Consider the following 26,405-nt stretch of genomic DNA (forward strand, 5'->3'; position numbering starts at 1 on the left):
TCGTGAAAAAGAGATTCGTGGACCCAGAAATGGTTGTCTTTGGCCTGCTTATCGGTACGGTCCTTGTAACGGTCAGTACCACCCTTATGTGTACCCTCTCTGCTCCCTTTACGCCAGGCAGCCTTCTGACGCTTGAGGTACCAGTTGTCATCTACCAATGAAGCCTCTATACGCTGCTTTTCTCGGTCCTTGGCTCTGGTGCTAAACCAGTCCTCTTCCTCCAGCTCAACATCCAGCAGGCGCTTGTTTCTGGTGGCTGGTCTCTCTGACGATGTCTTCCCCTTGAGCTGGTTATTTTCTGCAGAATTCTGATTAATCACCTTGCCTTTGCCACTCTTCTTGATACATTCCCCATTTCCCAGAAAACAACTGTTTTCTGTTTCTTTGCTGCCAGCATTCCCGCTTTTACGGACAATGTTCATTTCGTCCTTCTCTGGCGTGCTCTCCGTGCTTGTGGGTACTGAAGAACTTTCGTGTGCCTCTTCGGACGATGCCTCCCAGTCACTGCTAAGCATCTCAGCCACTTTTGAGAGCTTTGTAACCAACTTTTCCGCATGTTTCCCAGTTGCTTCCTGACCCTTGGAGATAAATTTGCGTCCAGCTTCAAAGACCTTTTTTACCGACGACTCCAACAAACTCATTGTCTGTGAAATAGACTCAACAGGCTTTTCTGATCCATGCAGATAGCCATCCAAATCTGCTCGACGACGATTCAACTCTCGGCGTACCTGGGCAAAGAAAGAGGCTTGCATTTAATGCCATGATACTTGCTAACTTCAATAGACGATACAACACCAATGCTATGAGAAAGCATTAAGTGGCAAGGGGCACCACGTAAGCCCATGATTTATTATGGCTGCAGGAAAAAAAAAGAATGCTCGCAATTAAGTTATCAACACAAGAGAGGAAAATAATTGAGGAAAAAAAAAACAGAATAATTAAAATATTTGGCAAGGTGTTACCACAGCTCAGCTGCTGTGGGTGATCTCTGAAATTCAAGATGGGTTATTTAACAGTGACAGCTGTACGGGTTTCACTGCCATTGCAATGCAAGCATGAATGACCAGAAGCACAAAAAAAAACTATGCCGTGGCAGATGTTACACTAGCAGTGTTGTATGAGACGCGGTTGAGCAAGTTGGCTCCAAGTAGAAAGAAACTAAAGGGCAATTTCCTACCAGAATACGTAATGTACCCCAGATTATTTTTTTTAGTGCGTAGCACTACTAGCCGCAATCATGGATTTCACTGTTGTCTGTCCGATGCCGCTCACTCTCTCTCTCTTCGTGAACTTGAAGTGAAGAAAGAGAAGGTGGCTATAGCATCTCGCGGCTCAGCATTGAGGAGGTGGAGCGGCCGCAGAGCTGTAGTAGAAGCCACACTCTCTCTCTCTCTCTGTTCATCCATCTCTCCATGAAATTGAAGAGGAGGAAGGGAAAGTGGCGAAGCTCGTGCCATGCAACTTAACACTAAGGGGGCGGACAAACCGCATGGAGTTTTAGACAGTGAGAGAGGGGCGTGTCAGTTGCGGACGTGGCGGCCGTCGCTGGGCAGCGTTGTACAAGCGTGTGTGCGTTTGCTTCGCATCGCAATGGATGAAGCCGGGCCATCTGACACTGCGGCACAGGTTCGCCGTACTCGACCTGCTGAAGTACAATGGTTACGAAGGCATAACCGGAAAGACGAAGCCCATAAATCGGCAGTTGGACGGAGACGCGACCGTTTGGACGCTCAAGTTCACGCAAGGCTGGCAGTGAGCTGACAGCGGACGAGCATAGATCACCTTCGTCGGCTCTGAAGAATTCCCATTCCAAGGGGGAGTTAAGTTTGCGCGCTTCTCCCAGAAATGAAGTGTTCACCGCGGGTCCACTGTCATGGGGGAGATTGCGAAGGGGCGTCCAAGGTCAAGTGGCAGTTATTTATGACGGTCGCGCAGGTGGCTGCTCTTCGGAAGTGGTATAGGAACACATGAAAATGGGCGACGACGCCGGTTCGGTCCATTTCAATTCTCGAAGAAGTCGCGCTTTGATCGTGCCGCAAAGGAGGCAAACCAGAGCAGTTAAAAAGCACAGCGTAAGCGCAGTGTTTGTGGATTCGGCGCTAACTGCTCTGCCTCTTGGTTTGAGGGGAAAGGGCACGGAGGCCATAAATCGCGGCGAAACACGGGCTGAGGAGAATGTGCGGCAGAGGGAGCTGCTGTCGGTGTCTTCTCGGGAAGACGCCTGGACATAGTACATCCCTTTGAAACCGCCGCCCACGCGCAGCCGACCAAGGGCATCGATCAGAATGTTTGGGCCTTAGGTTTGTATGCTGTGTGTTTTGGAAGCGCAACCGTCGGCGCTGTTTGTCTTTGTGACTGCTGACCACCTCACTAACGGAAGATATTAATCGCAGTAAATCGCAGATGTGTGTGGCATAACTGGGATAAGCGGAGCTACGCCCCTACTTCGTATTTGATTTAACTATTTAAATCGACCATTTTCTTTTTAAGTAAAAAAAAAAAAGAATGGATCACTAAAATATTTTTGGCGAATTTATCGGTTAAACCTCCTGTAATCGAACAGCGCAAAGAGAGACAAGCACAAGACATGAGGAAAAAGACCAGCACAGCACTGATTATCAACTGAAGATTTACTGCCGTGTCACAAAGTATAAATAAATGATGCCGGTGTGGTAAGACACACAACGCATAAGAAAAGAATAACATGACAGCAGCAACTGTCAATCAAGAACAAAATCAGCGCAGCTTATCAGCCCCTTAGAAGTCATAGTTCTTACTGTATCAGTGCTAATGAAGCGGCGCTGACACATCCATTTCCATGCTTCAATATCTTGAATATCCCGATCATTTCCCTAGTGGTTTTGTCCTCGTTTTTATACAATCACTGTTGTTTCACTATATGATGACACACAGTTTTTCCTCCTTTTTTTGCCCATTACTCAAAAGTACTCAGAATAATGCTCAGAATTACAGGATATCCAAATTTTGAGTTTATGCCATACTGCCATCTTTGCAGATCTGTGCCAGCAGGCTCAACAAAACTGTCAGATTTTCAAGCACGCAAGGATTTAAAACGATTCCAAATTTCTGAAGGGCTGGAATTCAATTTCTGGCATAACCAAGCAAGGTACCAAAACATGGCAGATAAAAAACACAAATACAGTAAAAAAAGAAAAAAAGCAAATCATAGCACCTATTACTATATTAAGAAACCTAGTTTGTGCACAATTCCCTCTTCAAGATGTTTTCACCCTCCAGAGATACTTTATTTTCTTTACTACTAACAGGGAACAATGGGAAGTCTTCTACAAAACCTCACCTTCTCGCCAAGGTTTTGGACCATGGGTTTAACATCGCTGGCCACGCTGGAACCCTTCTTGGCCAGTGCAACTAGGGAGTCCAAGGTGCGGTCCAAGCCTGTCTGCATGTCGTCAAATAATGTCTGGCCCAGAGTGAGCAATTTGCGCCACACTGTCCTACTGCTGGCACTGCCATGGCTTCTCTTCAGCTCCTCATACAGCTTGCGCCACTGCTTGGAGTCCGCATGCTGCTTCCTCAGCACATCCAGCAGGTCCGAGATCTTGTCCTTGGCCATGGGCTGCTGATCACCAGCCTCTTCAGCTGCTGTACCCTTGCTCTGGCTGTGGCCTTTTGTGTTTTCTATAGCAGCAGCATCACCTGGGAAGTCACAATGGCCAAGAAGCAAGAGTGAATGGTAGCATATAACATTCAAGCATGGTGTAATGGCATCACAGAAAGCACAGAGCCAAATGCATAGTTTGTGCTTTGTGGTGGACAGAAGGACAACCAGGTCAGCACACCTTGGCTCCCCATGAATTAGTACTGTGCTATTTTTTGCCACTACACATCGAACTTGTGCATTTAAGCACATATAGGTACTTTAAAATGCACGTGTCATACTTCTTGTTATGTATCACGAAGGCTTACCACAGCAAAGACTTAAAACAGACTTTACACAGCGTGGGGCGCCGGTTCTCTATACCCCCAAGAGGCACCACAGTGCTTTCTTCGTAAGCATAGTTCTGTGTTATCGGTATATACAGATAAATCCCAAACAGCCCCCAAAAAACCCCTAAGGCAAAATTCTCTGAATCTGCACAAAATTATTATTAAATCCTGAATTTGATCAGTTCTTGTCAACATATATTTCCCCTACACTTCTTTCTTCCTTGACCCTGCAAAAAGTTGCAATGAACTGTCATTAGAGCCGTTCCTTTTTATGGAGACTTCTTTGCCCTGTTCCCATCTCTTAACATTACCAGCACAGTGTTCACAAAGTATAAAAAAACTTGTAGCCATACTTCAGCAATAGACCCAGACTTTGGATCATACAGGTAGTAAATGACTCGCAATATAGGTAAATCAGTCCTGTCCCAATTTTGCTGCGATGCAACAGACATTTTTTTTTTGATGGAGTTTACGAAGGTTCCACTCAAAGTTGTGCGGAAGTTCATGCACCAGCAATGCTCAAGAGGCTCCAGCGGTATGCTGTGAATTACATGTTGCCTGTCTCTCAAATTGGCAGTTCAGCAACTTGCCCATTCGTTCCCATGCGTGGATACTCTTTTGAAGGTGAAGAGATCAGAAGGTGTGGACAATACTCACTAACGTCGAAGATATGACTATACTTTTTGCAAAGTGCAACTACTCGGCTGAGAACGCTCAGCTAATTTTCAAAGCAGTGAAACCCATGTAGTCTGGTCTGCCACATGTACTCAATCATGGCTAGAGTCCACCCGCACTAGTCAATGCCTTCATGGACAGCAAACTTTTGGTGTAAATGACAGACATACTCTTAGTAATGATAAGCTCTGACATATAAAAGAAACTTATGTGTGCAGTTTTTGCATACAATCGCTTGAGATTCAAAGTGAGAAGCCACTGTAAACAGGAACAGTTTGGCCAGATTTCATTTCTCAAAAAATGATTCCTGCGTCAAATGCAAGTTATAGACTGAGCCAGGAAGCTAATGACTGCAGAAAAACACTTCAGATTGGTGCTGCCTGTCGCAAGTTCTGTAGACCTATCTTTGAAATAGTAACTTTTAGATACTTCTGAACAGTCGCATCACAATGGCCAGTATAGCCGAAAGTGTCCCCTGATCTTTTTGCCATCCCCTGTGTCAGGAGCAAGCACAGAACGCATGTGCTCTCCTGGCCTGTGTTTTCAAAGCTGCAAAAAGTGTGCTCTGATGGCTGACTTATCTTTCACAATGTACATGTCAATTCCTTTCAAGTAACTATTACTTGGTGCTCCTGACACTGTCGTATTTGTCATGTCAGGTGCAACAAAGTACTAATGTCAGGTGCATTATATTTCCTCTAGTAATCATACACTGACTTTACAATGCACCCGATAAGCACGGATTTCCGTCCGACATTGAAATCGGGCTTTCAAAAACACCTAATCAAAGAAAAAACAAATACTAATAAATGAGCCCTGAATTTGAACAAAAATAAACACCAAAAACACAGAACTCTATTCATAAACTCTCGCTCTCTTTCTTTTTTTTTTTTTTTGAGTGCCACCTGCACTAGGAAGAAGTTACAATGCTGACAATATATTTACAATATATTGATATGAAAGTCGTCGAGATTCAACTATCTTTGAACCATGTTTCACGAGCATCAGCCATTGATCATAGCCGACGGCTAATGCTTGTGCTAACGCTTTGATCTTGGTCGGTGAGCTTCTTAGCGATGGGCTAGTTCGGCTTCTCACTGTTCATTTGTCTCGGCAGCAGTCTCTGTCTTAAGCGAGGTAGCATATGCGCATGGCGTATTTACCTAGGCTAAACTATGCAGCAGCACAACTGGAACTTGATGAAGATGACAATGTTTACTGCGCAACGCGAGAGTATGTTGAAGTTTTACACAGGGTGTCATTGCAGCGATAGCATAGTGCTTTAGTGCCAGGGCACAACGATGAAGACGGCGGTGTTGGCTGCATCACACAAGATGAAACAACATGCACCGCACAAGTACGTGGTAATCGCAAATAACGCAAAACTCGCAAATGATACCAGTAATGCTAATGCTCTAAAAAATATCTGTATTACCCAAAAATGCAGAAGCATAAGAAATGCATTCACATATATCTGTTTATGGCTGATCAGAATTACTTACAACTGTGTGACCGCAGTTCCCAACCCACAATGTGCACAACATAGCCGGCGATCATAACATTGACATAAAGGATGTGTAGGTAAGCTCGTCATGATATCAGCGATGTGTGAGGCGCACGCCACCGCTAATGGCAACTGCAGAGTACAAAACAACTGGTAACTATAGTCGCTGATGTGTAGGTGGTGCGCTGCAACTTACTGTGTACTTGAGGTGTGTACCATACAACCACAAAATGTGGCGGTAGCGGCAGCACTTAGAGCCTGAGGGCGCAGTCACAGTCATGCATTCATATCATACATAGTGGCATGGTAGTGTTTCGAACATCCTATATTCTACACACTGTACACAACTCCCACTCCAGCTAAAAAATGTTACAAATTCATTCTGGAATTTGTGTCAACCATGTTCATATCATCGAGACTATATAGTTGTACACAGACCAACTACTGGACTGTTGCCTCAGCAAAGCACACCAAGATGCATCCTGCATCAATTTCATGCATAGCACAGAACACTTTTTTTTTTGTCCGGAGATCTCAAGTGCAGTCATATTGATTACACAAATTTCACTCATATTTGTCCATTATTTTTTTAGAAAACCCATTCTCTTTTAACAACACCATTTCAAGAACAAAGGAAACACAAAAGGCTAATTACAACATGGCAATACTAGACATCGCTCAGCGCTGCCAACATTATATTCAGCAAGATCGATTGTAAGACACTTACCACCAATAGGCAGTGGAGGCCCATAGCGAAGCCGGGCAACCACGGCCTTCAAGTCTTCATTCTCAATGATTAGCCGGTTAACCTTGAAGAAAATGCACATTATCAATGCAGAGCACGTGAATTATTAACACTATATTGTTGTATCAACACGAAACTAACTTTTTAATGTGCTCAAAAAGAAAAAAAATGTGCCCGCCTTATCATAGCTGTAATCGAACATTCATGCTAAAAAAAATCCAAATATAAGAAACAAAAACTATTCAGTGACGCAAAAATGAAGTGAATTGGAATGTCGTGATAAACATCGGCCATTTTAATATCTTTATGAAGTTCACAGAAAAGGTGCCAGGCACATAAGCTAGGGGCACACGAACATTCCAAATTTCAAATAGTTTTGAAATAGTATTTGCCGACTTGCACCACACTTTCATTACTCGAACCACTCGTGAATAGACTGACTAGTGGAAGTGTGGTTCACAAATTTCCTAAATGCTCAGAAAGTGTGAAACTGCAGTACGTTGGACTTGTCACACAATTTAGCTTGCTCGTTCCTCAAAGAAGTGACTACCAGTACATGGCAAAAACCCATGCGGTAGTTTTCTGACTGTCATTGAGAGCTGCCCTTGCACAGCCACTGCACGCTCAAGGGTCGGAAAACGAAGTGCAGCACATCAGCGGTCACGCTACGATGCAGCAGACAAGTGGCTGTAAACCTGAATGTCGCCAATATTTTCATTTTAGATCAGCACACACAAGTGCATAGCAGTAAACCAGCTTATGGAGGACTACGCAAGGGCAAGGATGCAGCCCGCGTGTGCTGTGATTGCTTCGTGGTGACCATTTAGATTCTCAACTTTCGCCAGAACCTAGAACTATGCATCTTAGGCCGCAATGGATAAAAGTCAGGCTCAGAGCAAGGGGCCGGGGTACCTAAAAGCACGGTTTCATGTTCATGCCTTTGCAGTTCACGGCAGTGTTTGCGTGACTGAGGCACATCCCAAGGCTTGCAAGTCTAGCAAAATCAATATGCCAGGGCTAAAGGTCGGGAATGCTGCGTCTTGAGTAGCACTCCACAACCAACACTTTCTCTCCAAGTGTCGCAAGGGAGTGCGGAAGGGGTGGTCCCGCTAGTGTTGCTGCTCAGGATGCAACTCTTCTGTCCATTTTCATGAGCCATCTTGTTGTGTTTTTCCAGTGCTTTGCCTTGTTGCTAACCAACCACTGACACCCATATGGAGATATCCATTCAGCAAACTCCCTTTTTTATGTGTACAATAAGGCAAACTTTGAAAGTAGACTTTTTGCACTAACAGCAGTCATTATCAAAAAATTGTATTACTGCATGATTCCTGCTTTCTTATTCAATAACTGCTATGCTTTACAGGCATAACAAATTATGATCCTGATGGGTGAAAACAATTTTGCAATCCTTCTTTTCTATCTCCACAAATTTAAATGCTTTTCTAAACTATTCATAAATATTCTATTTGCGACCAATTTTCACCATTCATATCTGCTTTGTACCTAAATATTCGTTACAATTGCACAACTCTAATAAATTTGCTTTTTTCCAGCCATGCTTCACAGAAAATTTGGCCTGCAATTTAACTTGACAGCAGTTAAAAAATATTTAATTAGCACTCAGTTTTCAATGCTCTAATTCACTTCACGTTTAAAATTTTGCTTTTCGCACAGCTAAATGTATGTACACTCATTATAACAGATTTTGACAGGCATGATATGTACGCGCACAACCCCACTGAAAATTAGGTTATAAAACTTTGGTAATTCGAAGTTTGTTTCTTTCTATACAGTTCCGTATTTTCTAGCATAAATTTGATCAACTAAATCGAAGCAGAAGCCTGCACTACACTAGTTTATTAAAAGATTTGGGATGCCATGCGGAAATGCCGATCTCAATTTTGCCACAAACCCAGGAAACCAACAGTCCTTCAGAGTCACAAAAAAACGGTGCAGAGTGATGCCGACATTTGATTTTATTCTGCAGCCTATTCTGCAGCCTGTGTTAGCAGAAACAGTAATATCCCGTTGAAGTAACTCCCGTTAATTCAGAAATGTGGATAATTTGAGCTAGGAGTGCGGTCCTGGCCGACACCCGATGCAAGTCTACAGTGTGGGATGCTCATTAATTCGAACATGGACAGGCTCACTCCGGCTGCACAGCCAGCAATCTCCGAAATAGGCCTACCTTAACTGCATGAAACAGTGATGCACGAGCACTTCATTTGCGTTATGGCAGGCATGGCAACGATAAGAAGTTTCCCATTTCTGAAATATTGCTCTGTCACATAGTTTTTCTCCCTTTCCTTCACTTCCCACGGCTACGATATGGAGCACGCATCAACAAACGGCACTGTTTCGTAGGCTGCTTGGCACATCACTGTTTTTATTTTTACCTTGAATGGTGCCATGCTGTTCTAACGACTATGCATACATTCCTCACGTGCAACCACATGCCGACTCCAGTAAGCTGAAGCTGCACATTGGTCAAGTGCAGTTTCACTGCACAGCATTGTTCACCTCAATGCTTCACCATGAAGAATCAAATTCTTTAATTCTACTTTTTTGGCAACGTGCACAAAACAAAGCACTTCAAGAAACCAGAAAAACCGTTGTTCTCACCTGGGTTTCATCTCAAATGCAGACAACTGTCATGCAGGTGTTCATCAGATAAAATTACTGTGATGCAAATGATTTTCAGCAGTTTTTTTTTTCGACCCATTCGATAATTAGAACTTTCGGTTAATTAAACATTTCGTCTGCTCACTCGAAGGCCGAATTAATGAGAGTTTACTGTGCCCTGGACAGAGTTTACTGCTCTTCACTTTGCTCCAGCTCAGCCGTAGCATCTAGCAGAAGTGTTGGCATGGCAGCATCTACAACCCCTCCACACATAGAAAAATCAGCGACAACAGTGCAAGTTCTGCAATACAACCGATGCGATATTTCTTGCTCCATACCTGTGAGTGGTTTGGTTGCATTGCTTCTTTGAGTGGCATAATGTGGTTATTTGGTTAGGCTACTAGAATTTCAGATTACTTAACAGTACTTCGCATATGCAAGTCGGCCTTTGTAGAGAAGGACAGCCATCTGAAATTGGTTGGCCGATGTGTATGCAAAGCAAACGTACAGCAGACTCTTGCTGATATGAACCCAGTTGAAATGAATTTTGGGATGATAAAAATTCATCACATTCCCCGGCCAGAGTGCATTGTGTACAAGGTGCAGAATTTCATAAGTTCCAAACACGCTCCTGCATAATATGGATGACACGAACATGCGAACTGCTGAAGAAAATTTGAAATTGCGCACCATGCGCCCGGCTCATTCCCATTGGCAGCCACTTGCTTGGACATGCAGTAGGTAATGCGAGAGCAAACTTATGATGTGCACGTTCTGAAATTAAAACCATAAGATTGTTTGCAGTTTCCCATCAATATGTGGGACAACATGTGATTGCGAAAGGCAAAATGGAGTGCAGTTTTTTTTTTTTTTTTTTTTTTTTCATTTCTTTCCCTCACTTTTGACCTGCTGCCACTGTTACTGCACATTCAGTGTTTACTTCTTTAGCCGAGACTGCATCCAATAGGGGAAAAAAAAAAATAAATAAATAAAAATAAAATAAAATAAAAAATGTAAAGCAGTGATAGCCAGCAAGGGCTAATGGTTGGGAGATGGACTTTTAAAGCGGCATTCACATGGGCGCCGAAATCCCTCTATAAGCGAGGGCGACTGTGCTGACGTCATGCCTTCGAGAGGCTGCTGGGCGTTGCAACTTCCAGTTTTTTTGCCGCCGGCCGCAGTCTCCGGGCAGGAGGACATCTCAGCCAGCCAGTACAAACGCTCCCAGAGTCCCCAAGAGACCCCGAGAAGGATAAAAAAGCACGCGGCGAGGTGCAAGCAGATAAGATCTACCCCACCCGAGCCTCTTGTATTCGAATCTTTTTTGGCGGGTCCTTTCCCTTTCGAACTAGTTTGTTTATTTTATTTTGCATGTTTTTTATTGTTTTTTTTACTGAACTTATGTTTCTCTGACTGGCAAAGAAACGGTGGGTCAGAACCTGCTGTCTTGTGTACTTCTCTGTTCCTGTCCTGCTGCGTGCGGCTTGAAACAGTCGACGTCTCTCTTTGGCGACTCTTCATCATCCGTGTGAATGTGCGAGTTTGTTCAGCCCATGACGTCGTGCACCTCCTTTCCACATGCATCCTCGCTGGCATCCCCCGTGTGAATACCGCTTAAGGAGCAATGTAGGGCAATCGTAATTCAGCGAGAAAAAAAAAAAGTCGGATAAGAGTAATGCATATGAGCATTTCTTACTCAGCACAGTTAATTTGAAAACCTGGTTAATTCAAATATTTTTTTCAGTCACAACAACTACAAATTAATGAGGCTTTTCTGCATATAAACCCACCAAACTTGTGTTTTGACAAGACTGAGATGTTGCTGGGCTGTAAGCTGTCTCGTGATCCCAGCACAAGCACATCTCCAGCTCCTCGGCATGGGCAGGCCACATACCGTGTCTCGCAGCAGAGAGATGCGGCTGGTGGGCACCTGTTCCTCCATAGAACGCTTCAGCCTTTCGTTCTCACTCAGCAGTTGCTGCACCTGGTGTTCGAGGGAGCGCAGGGCAGCCTCCCTCTGTGACTCGTGCCCCAGCCGCGAGTGCAGCTCCCGGTTCTCTTCCGCCAGGGTCTGCACCTGTGTCACCGAGATGAGCCCAGAGTTGAGACACAACTATGTAAACAGAGGGCAAGACATGCAGCAATGCACCCAGTAATGGTAGTGATACACACATCCATGAAGCTGAAAAATAAGGAATTACAGTACACGGCACATACAACACAGGTACACAAGGGTAAGTTCTGTACAGGGTACTCGACAGCTCAACAGATGACGCACCATGTCAAAGCAGCTTTTCGACTCTCTTCTGCGAAAATTATGCACGCTGCCGAGAGCAGTTTTCCCTCGATTTTGGAAAATCTAGGCAAGTACCGATGTTGAATCACTTATCAGATAACGTAGACCATATTTTGCTATTTTGTGAACGTTATTTCAGCTCGAATGGGGAAGTGTATTTCGCATAGGAAATTTTTAAATCCCGGCCCCCAAATATTCAAGACCCTGTACACGCAACGGGCTATATCACCACTGACATAAGGTGGCGAAGTGTGCCTCATTGTTTGAGAACAAACTGTGCAAGAATATATGTTCAACATTTAGCCCATTTGGCACCTGGATCAAATCTAGAGAACCTCCTTTATGTACAGTTAAACTTCGATATAATGAAGTCACTGAAAAATGCCATTTACTCTGTTCTATTAAAACTTCGCAACACCGAAATTTGTGAGCTTGCATACAGAGAACCCTCCAAACATTTCACAGACCATTCAGACAGAAAATCTTTATTTGTAGTGGAATTGTGCTATGTGCATGATGGGGATGACGAAGACGTATATGTTTGGTTTCAACATCGCCATCCATCTGAACTTCCTGATGAAATCAGCAATTCGACGCTGCATTTTGCTGCCGCCGCTTCAGCCGCGTCGGAGCCACAGAAATGAAGGCCGGCGATAGCGAGCCACATCATCTTTTTCACCTCGCTTTCTCCGAGTAAGCAACAGTGAAAACAACAGGTTTGCGACCGACTGTAACATTTTGCCAGAGTTGTGTCCGGCGCATCTGGTCTTGCTGGCTGCGCGCTGCGCAAACACTCATGCCGCCTAGTGGCTTCCCCAAGCACTATGTTTGTGAACCTCATCTGTACCGCCCCAGATGACACAGCAGGGAGCGGACTCCGTAAAATTTACGGTAAAATTTACTTTGCTATACTGAGGCTAAAAATACATGGTGTTCTGTGGGCACAAAGTTGTGAAAACCAAAATCCTTCTTTACATAGAGGCTTCACTGCATATGTATACAATGCCACCACGAACACAGTAAAACCTCAATGTTTCAAGCTCGGTTAATTAAAATCCTAACTATTTCAAAGAATTTCTGCAATCCCGCAGTCATACTATAAATTTGACAGGATAACAGACATCAATCTTTCTTCTGCGACGAAAAAAAAATTGAGACATAAATTCCAGTGTTCTGTCCCTTTAAGGGCATAGGGGAGAAACATTTGAGAACTAAAACTATGTGCTAAAACAAGCGGGCTTCGGGCCTGGGCCTCATCAGGAGAACGCAGCATCAAAAGCAAGTATGCGGCAACAGTAAGACATAGCGATGACTTCTCCATGGTGCATGGTGTAAGGGGATGAAGCATTTATAAACAAGGAAGTTATTTTGACACGGCATTGTCATCAACGTACCGATTCGTTACTAAATCCCTTCCGCACTTAGGACAATGCTAGCGCGGATTGAATTCTGTGAGCACCAAAGAAGGGCCTGTTCTTACTTAATATCAATGAATGCTTACATTTTCATGCAGTGAAAGTGTCAATTACAAATGCCTTTGCTTCTGATTCAACAGTGCCCTTTTTCTAAAACCAGGCAGTTTGGATCATACGGTTTACAGGATAATGCGCTTCTTGTTAATCATTTTTTTTAAATATGTATCAAAGAGATTCAACTCTATCACTGCACTGTGTTACCGATTTTGTACACTGCCGGATGTAACACCCAGTAAACAGAGCATTTTCAGCATGACAGATAAGTGAAGAAATGAATAACGAATTCAAACCTTTTCTTCCAATTGCTGCTGGACAAGGACCTCATCAGCTTCTTCCTCAAGCCGAGCCTTCAGCTGTTCGTTTTCCAGCTCCAGTTTGCGAGCCTGCTCCCGTGATAGACGTTCACTATGCTTTACCTGGTTGAAGGTCTTCATCAGCTGCAAAAAAGCAGTACAACCAATCATCCAACATGTCCAGGAAAAGATAATATGAGCAACCAAGCAGTCTGAAAATCAAAACGCGACAAGTGTACGGCTCCCCAGACTTGATGCCATCTAAAAAACCCAGCTGTTAAAATTTTGAACATCCTATAAATTATTTGCTAATCGCAATAGCTCAAACTATACTATATATGAAATCTGTTCCTTAAATTCTGCCCAACGTGCAAATGGACACTACTGCAGTGCATGTGACATCAATCAGGTATCGCTAGCCGAGTTTTCCTGAAGACACACTGTCATCTATAAGTGGCACATAGTGAAGTATCTCACAGCTAACTTCGACCACCTGAGGTTTTTCAACAGGCACTAAAACATCACAGAGTATGTGGTCTCACATTTGTTGGTTTTCAGTCATAAAAACACAGCATCATTACTGCACAAAAAACAACATGCTCATACCCTAAACATCTTGTTTTCAAGGTAATAACTTTTCAAATAGGGCACGGAGCCCTAACCAAGCATATAAAATATAGCTTTTTAACCTTAGCGAGCCTGTAATGCCCGATAGCTACAACCTATATATCTTTTATTTCACTTATATCAAACAGCACAGTTTTATTTTCCTCACGACTAGCTCAGTTACATGGCCCATACATACATGTTTCACTTTCGAAAGTGCTTCTACTTAGTGGAAATACAGCAAACTTTTCCTGATATTACTTAATTTAGAAAAATTGTACCGTTGAGCAAGGTACAGTCTGTCAGAAGTGTAAAACCCGGGGGGTCTACTTCTGAGCTAATTCGTGCGGCTTGTAATGCATTTCATGCGTTCCTGAATCTTGTGTTGGTAAGAAGATTTTTTGTCCTACCCTCAACAATGGGAAGGAACTCCACTAAGGCTAAATTAGCGCCACTATACGGCTCAGACGCAGACCCCCCGAGCTCTACACTTTTGACAAAGGCTGTACATAAGCCCTTATTTACAATCTTACCTCAAAAAAGAGTAGATTAATATTTCTTGGTACAAGGTCAAAACTGCTCCTTTTCTACTGTTTCTAGAGCTCACAGATTTCAGCACACACCCACGTTGTATTAATGGAGAAGAATCTTCTTAACTTATCTGATCCATCTACAACAGATGCAAAAATAGTCCATATTCCTTGTTTTTCACATGCTTCTCCCTTTAGCATGAATGCAAGGCATGGAAGCCAGCATAGCAGTGGCCTGTCACAACATTTCTGACATTCACCTTGTGTTTCCCAGATCCAACCCACCTGTGCGTAAGCACATCCGTCATCGTTGCAGTTCTCAAATGCATCACGCACCTTTGCCCTTGGACACTGCAAAGAAACTGCTGCTTTTTTGTTCCCGTTGCAACCCCCCACCACTCCCACCCTCTCTACCAGAAGGCGCCCATACATATGTTAGCGTTCTTATTACTTTTGATGGTTCGCCTTCAGCACTCAGGCACTGCAGAAAAAGCTCTACTACGGGAGCACTCCCAGTTCCTCATGTTGAATGCCCCCAGGCTTGGTACACTCGTATGTCCATATATGCACAATTGGTCACTAGGCATTTTACACAACTCGTATTTGGAAAAATTTTGGACATGGCATCGGGAAAGATATTACAAGTTAAAATGCCACCAAAGTAAAACGCAGAAGTAAACGCCATGAGGCATTTTTATCGCTCGTAATTTTGCGCACACGAACCAGGAAATAGTGCAAACTGGAAACCTACCAACGATGTTCGACTGTACTTTGAGCATATCTACTGCTATACCTAGTTCTACGCCATTCCTATGCAATTCTGTAGTGGGTCGCGCCCTATTTTTGCTTGACGTCTAAAACATGAGATATACAGGTGCAGGAGGTGTCTACAGTCAATGCAAGAAAAGCATTCAAACCTGCAAGTGCTGCATCTGGTTGAGGATAAGGTCAAGTTTCAACTTGTGAACATCATGGGGTGAATCAGCAGAGCAGTCCACAGATGAGTCCACACGAGGATCGTGCATGACGGCATTGCGTTGTGAGTGCTCAAGAAGCTCCTTGAGTCCTTGATTTTCAGAAAAAAGCTGCTCAAATTTCTTTTTCCAATATTCACCATCTTGGTAACACACCTGAAACCAGGCAAAGAGATTATCTAAGCCCCGAAATACTTCCAAGAAGGGAGCATAAAAAAAGCAATGCATTTTAAGACCCTCTATTTAGCCCAAAGGTGCAACTGTACTCGCTGTTCGCTGACAGTGTGACAGAACTGCAGGGCCCAGTTTCCAATATTATCGTGCAGTGAAGATATGCAATAACAAAGAAGTCCACTGTGGCTAATATTGATCACTTGTTTTTAGTAGTACATCAATATTCGCATATTGGCTTTAACCTATAAAAAGGTTGCCAGACTCTAAATGTGATTCACAGGATGTGCGTAACAAGTTAAAAGGAGGCACACAAGCCCAACACCTCTGTAGCTAGTACTATACACTACAAGCTTTAAAAGCTTCACTTGGCTCCACAGAGCCAAAGAAACTGGCAGCCTATACTGGTTAAACGAAAGCAATGCCAAAGCTGATCTAGTCACTCACTCACTTGGGGGTTGAAGAAAGGCGCGTCTTTCAGTGGTGCCTCCTTGCTTTGCTGCTGCATGCATTTCATGAGCTCATCTTGGAGTGCCTTGAGCTGTTGCACCTGGCCTTGAGACATTTCCCGCTGCTGAAGGAACTGGTCAGACCCACCTGAGTGGCAAACATGTCCACCCCAAACAATTTTGAACACATTTGCAAGGCACATAAAGCCAAACACTAACATGCATGAACAAGGTAGAGCTGTGCACGGACTCGGGTCGGCCCGAAAGACCGTACCCGGCTTGGCCTGCGGGCTGGGCTTCAGTTATTTGGAAGCCTTCCACCTCGAACTTGGGCCAGGCCCAGGCCAAAGTATATTTTTCTCAAGCAGGCCAGACTGGACACCCCGATTACGAGCACATGCAACTTTTGTGAAAGCGCGAATACGGCCATGGTGCGATAAACGTCCAGAATGCACAGCATTTCTCGCGTCCTCTCCACACAAGAGCTTCAGAGTTCTTTCCCAGCGCCGGCCCACCTTTCCTTCACACCTCCTAGCTGTGAAGGGAACTTCATTAGCCGTCAGTGAACAAGCAGAGGGGCCGCCTGTGGGCTATTAGACACCTTTAGCAGACTTGTGTTGCGTGCTGTGATCTGCGTTAGTGGAGTTACGGGATCCCTCCCACTGGCAGTGTGAATGCGCTTCATTGGTTCCGCTGGCCTCTGGCAGCTGGCCTCCAGGGTGCCAGATGGTACTAATTGCCCGTCAGCTTAGTGCATACCTACCGTTTTGGGACCAATCAGTGCGGGAGCACTGTCGTTGGGAGGGATCCCGCAACTCCAGAAACGCAGACCGCAACAAGCAACACGGTCTGCTAAAGGTGTCTATTGAGTGTCAAGTCTCCCATTTCCATTTCAGTCACACCGACGCAGATGCTTATGAATCCGTTTCAAGATTCGCGCCACATTGTCGCCTCTCATGCATCTAGTTCACCAGTATACAGTGTTTCACGTAACTTGAACCAGAATTTCAACAAAAAGAAAAGTGAAGCTTGCCAGCGACCAACAACATATTGTTTGTCGTCATATAGAGCTCCTCAGAGTATTTTTTACATTCTGCTCAATTAGCTAATTAACTAAGATGTATTATGCAAAATCTCTATTATTCACTTCCAGACCAAGTGCACTTCATTTAAGTTGTAGAGGGGGAATAAGATGCAACCGGACCAGTTTTTTCTATTAACCTACCTCTTACATGATCCTCTTACGTGATTGTTTTTTCCAGAATTTAAAGAAAGCCCACAAAATATGAAACACTACCAAGTGACTGCGATCTTGTGTATCGCAGCGCTCCAAACGCATTTTGAATTAAGAAGTGTGCATGTCCCCATCTCGAAATGAGCAGCCGACAGACGCCACTAACAGCGCAGTCTCAAAACTGTGCCAGCACATTCTGCCGGAGCACAAAAAGCCCGAGCCACGATCAGCAATAGGCGATGGGCAGGTCACCGACAGTAACCTTGGACTGAAATTTTGTCGAGCTGTCATAATGACAAAACAAAAAAAGAAGAAAAACTGTTCAAGTCGCCTAATTCAAGGCAGGCTCAGCTTTTTGGTTAATTGTGTCATGCTGCAACACATACAATGGGCAGCCGCTCACTTGGGCATGGTCACAGCGTATGTTTCGCTAGTCCAAACATTGTTTGGAGCGCTGCAATATTATAACGCACCAGCACAGTAATGTGACATTTATTTTTTATAATTCACGGACTTTTTTCATAAGTTAGAAACAACGGCCACATCATAGGTACATTGGTATAAAAAATTGGATATGATATTTCTGGTCCTCCTCCACATGATGAAATAATAAATATTTTGCAAAATTTATCTTCATTAATGAACTGATTAAACAGAATGTAAAAATGCTCTGAGCAATGCTACATAAAGCAAACAATGTGCCGTTGATTTCACCAAGCTTCGCTGCACCGTTCTTTTTTTTTTTAATCCTTGGTTCATGTTTTGTAAAACGCCGTACGCCCAAATTTATAAAATATCTCACACTTACAGCAGGTTACTGCAAAAACAATCTCAGCCAATTTTACTGACTGCTTTGATGGTTTGTATTTAGAAGGAGGAGGAGGACAAAACATTTATTGACGCAAGGGTATCCAGGCCCCCTGGGTCCCCACACAACCCCACTGCACTCAAACGTCCATGTTCAATCTGTCCATGACGTCGGCAGCCAGGCAAACTGCGATCTTCCTTCTCATAAGGTACCTGCCTCTCTATTAAGGACAGAGCTTTAAGGTAATTCAACTTATTCCTGTGAAAGGCGTCAGGAATGACTAAAATAACGCCAACACTCTGAAGATGACTTACGCCTGCCTCCACCCCCCCCCCCCCACACACACACACGCGTACGCGCACGCACACACCAATACATATATATATATATCTTTTTTATGCCACAGCATCTGCTCACCAAGGTAGTGGCCCACTCCAAATCCAACAGCAGCGACGGCCACCAAAACAGCCAATGCAGTCAGAGCCCAGTTCAGCCGAGTGTTCGGCACATGCTTGTAACGACGCATTCCAGATCGCACTTCCAGGCCTGATGGCAAAGATGCATCAGAGGCCACAGATGTCGCATCCATGCAGTCAAAGGCAGATGGCACCTCTATGTTCCCATATGAGCTCGCAGTACCTCCTGCAGGTGAGTAAAACCACATCTGCCTTAGTAAGAGGCTACCATAAGAACAGGACTAAAATATGACAAGTGCATGCACCATTTCTTTTTAAAACATTAAGTTTTGATGCAAGATTAAGAATACCGTGACTGATGCACTCCACCAGAGGTGATGATGAGTTACGTAGGTGCCTGTGCATATACTTGGTGGCTTCTTCCCATACAGAGTCCTTCGGCACATCAGACAGTATAATTATGAAGTCATCCCCAACGGCACCACATCCCAGCGGCGCAGGACGCGCCCGGAAATCTTTCATGTTGTGTGCCTAAAGCCTTATTACGTATACTAAAGGCCCTAATTTTTTTAATTTCTCGTATTTTGTTTATCTTTATGTATATTTAGTAAGAATCAAGGCGATGCCTTTTTAAGGAGGGAGTAATGCCGCAATCTATTGAAATCTTTATTCTTTTTTCGACAGCTGTCGGTATATGGCCTTATCACTCTGATTCTGGTACGCGGAGTGAGTGAGTGAGTGAACTTTATTAATTGCTCGGAGATCTTTTTCTTCGCCTCTTCAACCGAGGCTGACGAGCGATTGGCGCCCCCAGTCCAGGGCACCACTGGCTTTCGCCAGTTTGCGAGCTCTTGTGACCAGGTAGAGCTGAGCCTCCGGGTCAGGATCAATTCCGTATTCTTTGTTTGTTCATGCTCGTTGTCGCAAGGCGCAGCTTTATCAGTTTCTTTGTTGCGCAAGATGCGCTGAGATGGGTCTCTAAGGTTCCTGCCACTCACGTACGCTTCTGCAATGTTCTAAGTTGTGCTAGTCACCGTTTGCGGCTTTATCTAGATATTCCCTCGCCGCCTTTTAATTGAGTGTTTTGTCGGTGTGATGGCATTCTCAGTTCGAAACCCAGAGAGCACGTTTGTTGCTATCGCTGCCGCCGAGTTGCTTAGTTTTTTTGAAGGCGCAAGTCAGCCCAATAAAGAGTTAATTTCAGTACTATTCCGCCTGTGTCCTCTTTTGGTGTCTATGGCCTTGTCACCACTATGTAACAATATGCTAATCTTCATCCTTGACCCAATGAAGCTATGTACCACACTTGTGCTTAAAATCCTGGTTACATAAAGGCCCCAATACATAGAATGCAACATATGTAAGATGTGAGCAATATAGACACTATGCAAATTCTGTAAGTCAGCTTTTCTAAGAGCGAATACCCAACCGGGTGGCCTGTCATAGGGGTGCAAGTTTGGGGCAGCACTGAAGCCTTCTATTTCAAGCTTTTAAGTCATGCACGATCTTGGCTAGCGCACTCCTTTGCTGTTGCTGCAACAAGGGAAGGGTGAATGGTAGCTCCAAAACAATGACTCGGCAGAGCTGCTCTTAATCATGATAGCAATGCAAGGCGGAGGCGTGCAGAAAATGAGCCTTATGATAAAAACACATCCATCCAGCCCTGCACCCAATTTCTGCCCTTAAGAAAGGCTTAGCCACCACGTGAAGGGGATTTTGCTGTGTGGAGAAGCTGACTTCCAGAATTTTGCAAAGTGTTCAAACTAAAAGAGGCAGACCACATTTGTTAAAGGAGTTATTGTAGGCAATTAACAAATGTAACAAACCTGTTCTGAATTGAAATCACTAAATCCAGACTGCCAGAACCAATAGCAAAATGAAATGGCAGCTACAGAAAAACATGCACAGTCACTGACCAATTTTCCAGACTAAGCAGGACTCAAATAATAGTCCTAAAAGCTGATTGAACGAGTAAAACTGCGCGAAGAAGACGGGACGTAAGAAACACATAGGCACAAACAAGGCACTAAACAGTTCGAAAAATATGTGAACTTCCAAAAATTGCTTTTACAAGATAATATATTTGCAAGAAAAAAGAACCACTAAATTTGCCTGCTGCCATGTTCCACCAACATGCAATATTAGCTAGCATTTTAGTCAAAACCTAAACTTTTAGTTCCTGTGCAAACCGATGATGTCTAAGGTACATCGGATACCACCAAAATTGTGCATGGCCTGCAGTTCATGCCATGAACCATATCCTGAACAGGTGAGCAATTCTGAGCTATTGTGCCATTATGCACATCCCTTGCCACCGCTACATACTCCGTGCAATATTTTTACAGTTGTAAAACATGCAAGCTAAGGAAACAGCCTGTTTCAAGATCAATGGCGTCTGGGCCAACCGAGACGGGGAACATGCAGGAAGCAGACAACTCCAACGACCCACCCAAATTCTACGGGTGGCAGCGCAGATGATGCTATATCATGCTATCAGCACAATTGCATGCTTATCTTCTTAGCATACATTTCTTGTGCTGCCGTCACTAAGATGGACCTCGAAAAAATTAGTTTGAGCCACTGCCTCGACTGAAATGCCAATCCAGGCAAACCTACTGAGACAATGAATTCAGAATTGCACATTTTTCGGCAGCGAAAAGTCAGCGTGACTCTGAACAATGATCACTAGCAACTGATTTAGTCTTAAAATATAACTTTCAGACACTAGAGACCGAAAAAAGATTGTGTAAGTAGGTAAGTGCAAAGTAAGACGTTCCTGTGGGTGTGTGGCAGTTCCAGAATGAAGTCCAAAATTTCACATAGGTCTGATAGTATATTGAAGCTCGAGAAATCAACTCTGAAACCACACCTTGTTGGCAGCAAAGGATATTGCACATTCTTAAGGGACACTCAGAACACATTGAAGTCATTTTCTAACAAGAAAGACAGCACTTTCATGCAAAATGAAGCTTTCAGCTAAAAAAGAGGAACAGCATTTTCAGCTGTTTTTACAAATATACACAGCAAAGCAGGAGTTTCTGCTGAGGTAAAAACAATGAAAAATGACGGATCATGTGCCCAAATATTAGGGAAACATTTGCATCCCTGCCGTTACATTTCTACTGCAAAAGGAACAAAACAAAAATTAAAGCAAGTTTACAATACTTGAAATCATCACTTGCATCACAGTTTTAAACCAGACTGATCAGAAAAAGAAATATAATTAGATTCAAAATATGAAACTTCTTGGAAATGAAGGCACATTAAAACCCCGAAATCAAACAAGTTATTAAAGGGTACCTAATTTTACCAAGAGACACTCAAACAAGAGCAAACTTTTAAGTACCGCATCAGAGTAAAAAGCCAAAATGAACACTGCAAAACCATCAAAAACTGCCATACAAGTGAAATACCAGAAATTTCGCTGAAGCCCATGAGTGATGCAGAGGTGTTGCCTATGGCAGAGGCGCTCAGAGACTCCAGGCTATGGTCGGTGTCTTCGTCAATGACATCAATATCACTATCTCGGCTACCTTCGCCTTCTCCATCTCCTCCAACAACTCCGCTCTCGTGCCCCTTCCCATGCTCCTTCTCGTGTCCTTTGTCCATGGCCTTCTCTCGACTGACATTGCTCGCACTACAACCAGCAAAGAGATCTCTGTTAAGCACCCTGTTGCACTCAAGCATATCTATGACACAATGCTACATACTACAGCAAATCCCTACCATGCTTGAGAGCCTAAATGGAACCATATGCTACAAACTCTGTGAAGCAACAAACGTGACATGTTCCATGGTGCAACAAGCCAGAATTCTTTGCAATAGGTCACAACACAACACAAAATTCATGATCAATGTTAAAATCGAAATTCTGTAAGCATATTGCATCATAGCACATGGCTCAACAGCCAAGAACCACTGCTGAACATGTTACCTAACAGATGACATTATGCACCGTCAAATATAGTCCTGAGCAAGTTTAAAATTTCTCTCGTTAGTCCACTATATAGTATCATTATATATGGCGGTTCCAATGCTGGTGTCTGTGAAGCAGTGAACTGTGGGCTGCAGTTCAACATTTGAAGCAAAGGCAGGCCTGTTGATGAATCATTTGCAGAAGGTGGGAATACCAGCCAAAAATCACGGGTAATTTAATGCACTTAGGCTAAATGCAAATTAGGTGCATTAGGTTAGGTTAGGTTTCAGGCTGTGCACTCATTAGCACACAGTTGTAATCTACCATGCTGAGTGAAAGACCACCGGTACCGATGTAGAGCCCCACTTAACCAAGTTGTACGAATGTGTCTCCACGGCCTAGGAATAGCGTGTCCGACTCCGGATCCTAGGGATCTGGTGGGTTCAATTTCTATCTCAAAAGTGCTGCCCAAGTTGGCAGCTCCTACTAATTTGTGGTCTTGTGACTTCACGCAGGCCACCAACACAGACATGAGACGTTGCATAACCATTGCCAGTGCATGGCCCTGGAGGCTTTAGGCATCACACAATGGCTAAATGCCTTACTGGAAACTCTTCTCCCTTGTGTCCTCATAGAAAGACAGTTCTCTCTTGTGTCCATGCCTTTCTTGGCAGGTATTCATTCCTTCTGCAATTCAATATGTAACAAGCTAGGATAACCGACTACAGCTACTGACAGCCATACAAAGTGACATGGATGTAGAATGCTCACTCAAAAGTTTCAGTTATACAAGTTGTAGACTGTGTGTTTTAACACTCCAAAGTGGCATATCGGTTACAAGGGACACCATAGTAGAGGGTTCAGTTTAATTTAGACAGCCTGGGGTTCTTCAACATGCCCCGACATAAGCATGTGTGGCATGCTATCTCGTGCCTCAGGCGAGGGCACTTGCTTACATCAGCCAGTTCACACTCGTAGCTGGGAAGGAAGAGCCAGCACACAAGAATGAGGTGCTGCCACTTGGCTTCCTGGCTCCAACAAGCCACCAGCATGGCAGTTCGGTTCCCTTAGGCACAGACAGTACCGGTGGTACGCTAATTACTAATATGGCTCAGCAAGGCCGCGTTCGGCGGAGCGTCAGCGCATCCAGCATGACCGCGCATCGAAGCAAAGCGATGCAGACGCACAGGATCCTGGAGGCGGTGCTTCGTGTCGTCTGCTGCAGTGCGGAAGCACACCATGCTTTCTTAAGTGAAAAGCACACCCAACTGCGTGCTGGCAGTGACCAAACACGCCAAGATGGCATAATCACACTTCGCTCACTGCAGCGAAGTGTAATCCTTGAAAGGTTATTAACTGGCGGACCATGCTAGCTTGGGCACGGTAATCTATTATATACATGCGAGACTGATAAGCTCCTGCAAATAAGTTCCGAGCTAAGCGGCTGGTCTATCCTAGGGAGTGATTCTCGGACAATCTGTGAAAGCTCGATCCATTCATATTCTTTATTTGTCATCTGACAAACGGCACGCTAACAATTTTAAAAGAACCGATGCCAATTTTTCGCTTTGTTGCTTTTTTATTATGCTGTCTCAGTGATTAAAAGTGCAAGCACGGTGCGCTTCGGCGCTGTAGCAGACGACACGAAGCACTGCCTCCAGGCCCATGTGCGCCTGCACCATTTTGCTTCGATACGCGGTCGCGCCAGATGCGCTGACGCTACACGGAGTGCGGCCACACTGGGCAGTGTTCATACTTAGAGTGAACCCCTGTGTACGTGCTCATTCTGTACTCCATACCAATCTAACCCACCTTTACTTGCCCATCTATTATATCATAGCTCCTCACTGAAAGTTGCTGGAGGCATGGTTGCGCTGCTGCCAAAGAAGGCAGCATTTAAACCAGAAGCGGCTTGGGGCTTGACTGCAGTATACCAGAGAAAAAAGTGCTTGTCAAAATTGTTTATACCAAACTGATATGTCACAGCCCCTGGTCAAGGTCAATGTACAACTGGTCGCGCAACTTGGGAGAAAACGCGTGCAGCTGCCTACTGCCAGCGGCATCAACTCGATGATGAGGGCTCCTGCGAACTGTGAGGCAATTTACTAGCACACAGAAAATAAGATCCGCCAGAACTCCAAAGAACTAGAAAGTAAACATAATATTCGCGCTCAGGAATGAATGCAGTTTTTGTTTCTTGCGTAAGAAAAAATGTGTCACATTTTTAATAATATTTTAACTTGTTTCTAACGGTCTCTCTTGGCCACTTTAGAATAGGGGGACCCAAGGCTTGGGGCCCCCAAGGAAATAGCGTGCGGCGGCGCAACGTGCTAGCCGAGCGGCGAGTTTTAGAATAGGGGTTTTCCCGACGCAGCGGAGCCGGGCTTGCGTTCGTCGACTGCAGCGCCACGACGGTAAACCAAGAAAAAGCATTTAAATATATAAGAGCCAAAAACGCTATTTTGTTCATCAAAAAGTGCTACTATTGCACAAAACTGTATTAAAACTACCAGTTATATAAACTGTTTTTGTCATACAAGACGAAATCGGCCAATTGTCAATCCAGGCCGAGGCCGGGAAAACTCATTTGAACCTTCCGCGCTTTTCGCCGTCTGGTCCCCATGGCAACCAAACGAGGCGAACTCGCTAGGCCTAGCAGCTCGGTAAATCCGGAAGCAATCAGAAAATATAGGGCGTTTTATTGCTAAAATTTGGTGGTGCGGGCATCATGAGACATAGCATAAGCTTCGTTGGCCTTTCGTTTGCCATGAACGCGTGACACCATGGAGCGGTGACGACGAATGTGTGCCGAGGCGAGCGGCCGCCGCTTGGCCGGTCGCCGCCATGTTGCCGTAACCCAAGCGACCCAACGGCGGCTTGGGGCGAACGCTATTTCCGAAAAATAGGGGCCGCCCCTAGCGTTAACCCAAGACCCCAAGCGCGCCTTACGTTCTGCGCATGCGCATTTCGACGCCCCAAGCTCCTTGGGGGCCCCAAAGCTTGGGGCCCCCTATTCTAAAACTCTCTATTATCCGCTGCGTAGTTGCCCAAAGCTCAGAAATGGCTCAGACCAAAGCTTTTTTCATCCGCGGATGGTTGCGTCATCGGCCCCGGTTCAACGTTTATCGTTGCGTGCTGCGTACAGAGTGGGTTATCTGTACCAAACAGTCAGTATTTCATTCTGCTGGTTGTGGTAGAGTTTTACAGCAAGGCGAAGACTGTGTGTGCTCGATGAGAAACTGATTGCCGCTGCATGTGCGCATTTCCGGACGATGGGACAATGCTGCGTCACAGCTCGGCTATGCTCGGCGGCTCGGTTCGGCCTTCCAGGCACGTCGCAAAAGTGGTGGCTTGTTTTACGGATACACGTCTGCATGAGCGGCGTATCGCTGCATGTTTTAATTGAGCGGTGAAGGTGAGATTTTATTTCCCCCAAGACGCGTGTCGCATTGCTCAAAGCCTTCCGTTCCGCTCCCTTTGCTGCGTGTTTTGCTTACTGCGTCGTATTACCGCACTAACGTTCGCTGAACGTGCTTTAGCTGTTATTGCAGTGATGTTCCTATTGTCAATGGGATCTTAGCTGTTATTGCAGTGATGTTCCTATTGTCAATGGGATCTTTCTCATGAACATGTTAAATGCTTAAGTTGTAAATTTGTAACCTCACATTGACTTCTGTCAGTGGCAAATGAAGCGCGAGTAAAATATGGGAATCATGAAC

At 44.5% G+C, this 26,405-nt stretch overlaps 1 protein-coding gene across 1 annotated transcript in view; it reads right to left on the reverse strand.

The window, feature by feature from the left end:
• The window catches only part of LOC146198121 (uncharacterized), a 93,250-nt gene that overhangs the window by 62,779 nt on the left and 4,066 nt on the right, over positions 1-26,405 (reverse strand). The window contains exons 4-11 of the mRNA XM_084593442.1: positions 22,184-22,407; positions 18,772-18,996; positions 16,315-16,460; positions 15,636-15,848; positions 13,580-13,726; positions 11,413-11,595; positions 6,876-6,957; positions 3,320-3,678 (exon numbers count right to left, since the gene is read on the reverse strand). Coding sequence (XP_084449568.1) covers positions 3,320-3,678; positions 6,876-6,957; positions 11,413-11,595; positions 13,580-13,726; positions 15,636-15,848; positions 16,315-16,460; positions 18,772-18,996; positions 22,184-22,407 — 1,579 coding nt within the window. The remainder of the gene's footprint in view (positions 1-3,319; positions 3,679-6,875; positions 6,958-11,412; positions 11,596-13,579; positions 13,727-15,635; positions 15,849-16,314; positions 16,461-18,771; positions 18,997-22,183; positions 22,408-26,405) is intronic.

The sequence above is a fragment of the Amblyomma maculatum genome, chromosome 2, assembly GCF_055883805.1.
Source record: "Amblyomma maculatum isolate TAMU_Amacu chromosome 2, ASM5588380v1, whole genome shotgun sequence".
Lineage (NCBI taxonomy): Eukaryota > Metazoa > Arthropoda > Arachnida > Ixodida > Ixodidae > Amblyomma > Amblyomma maculatum.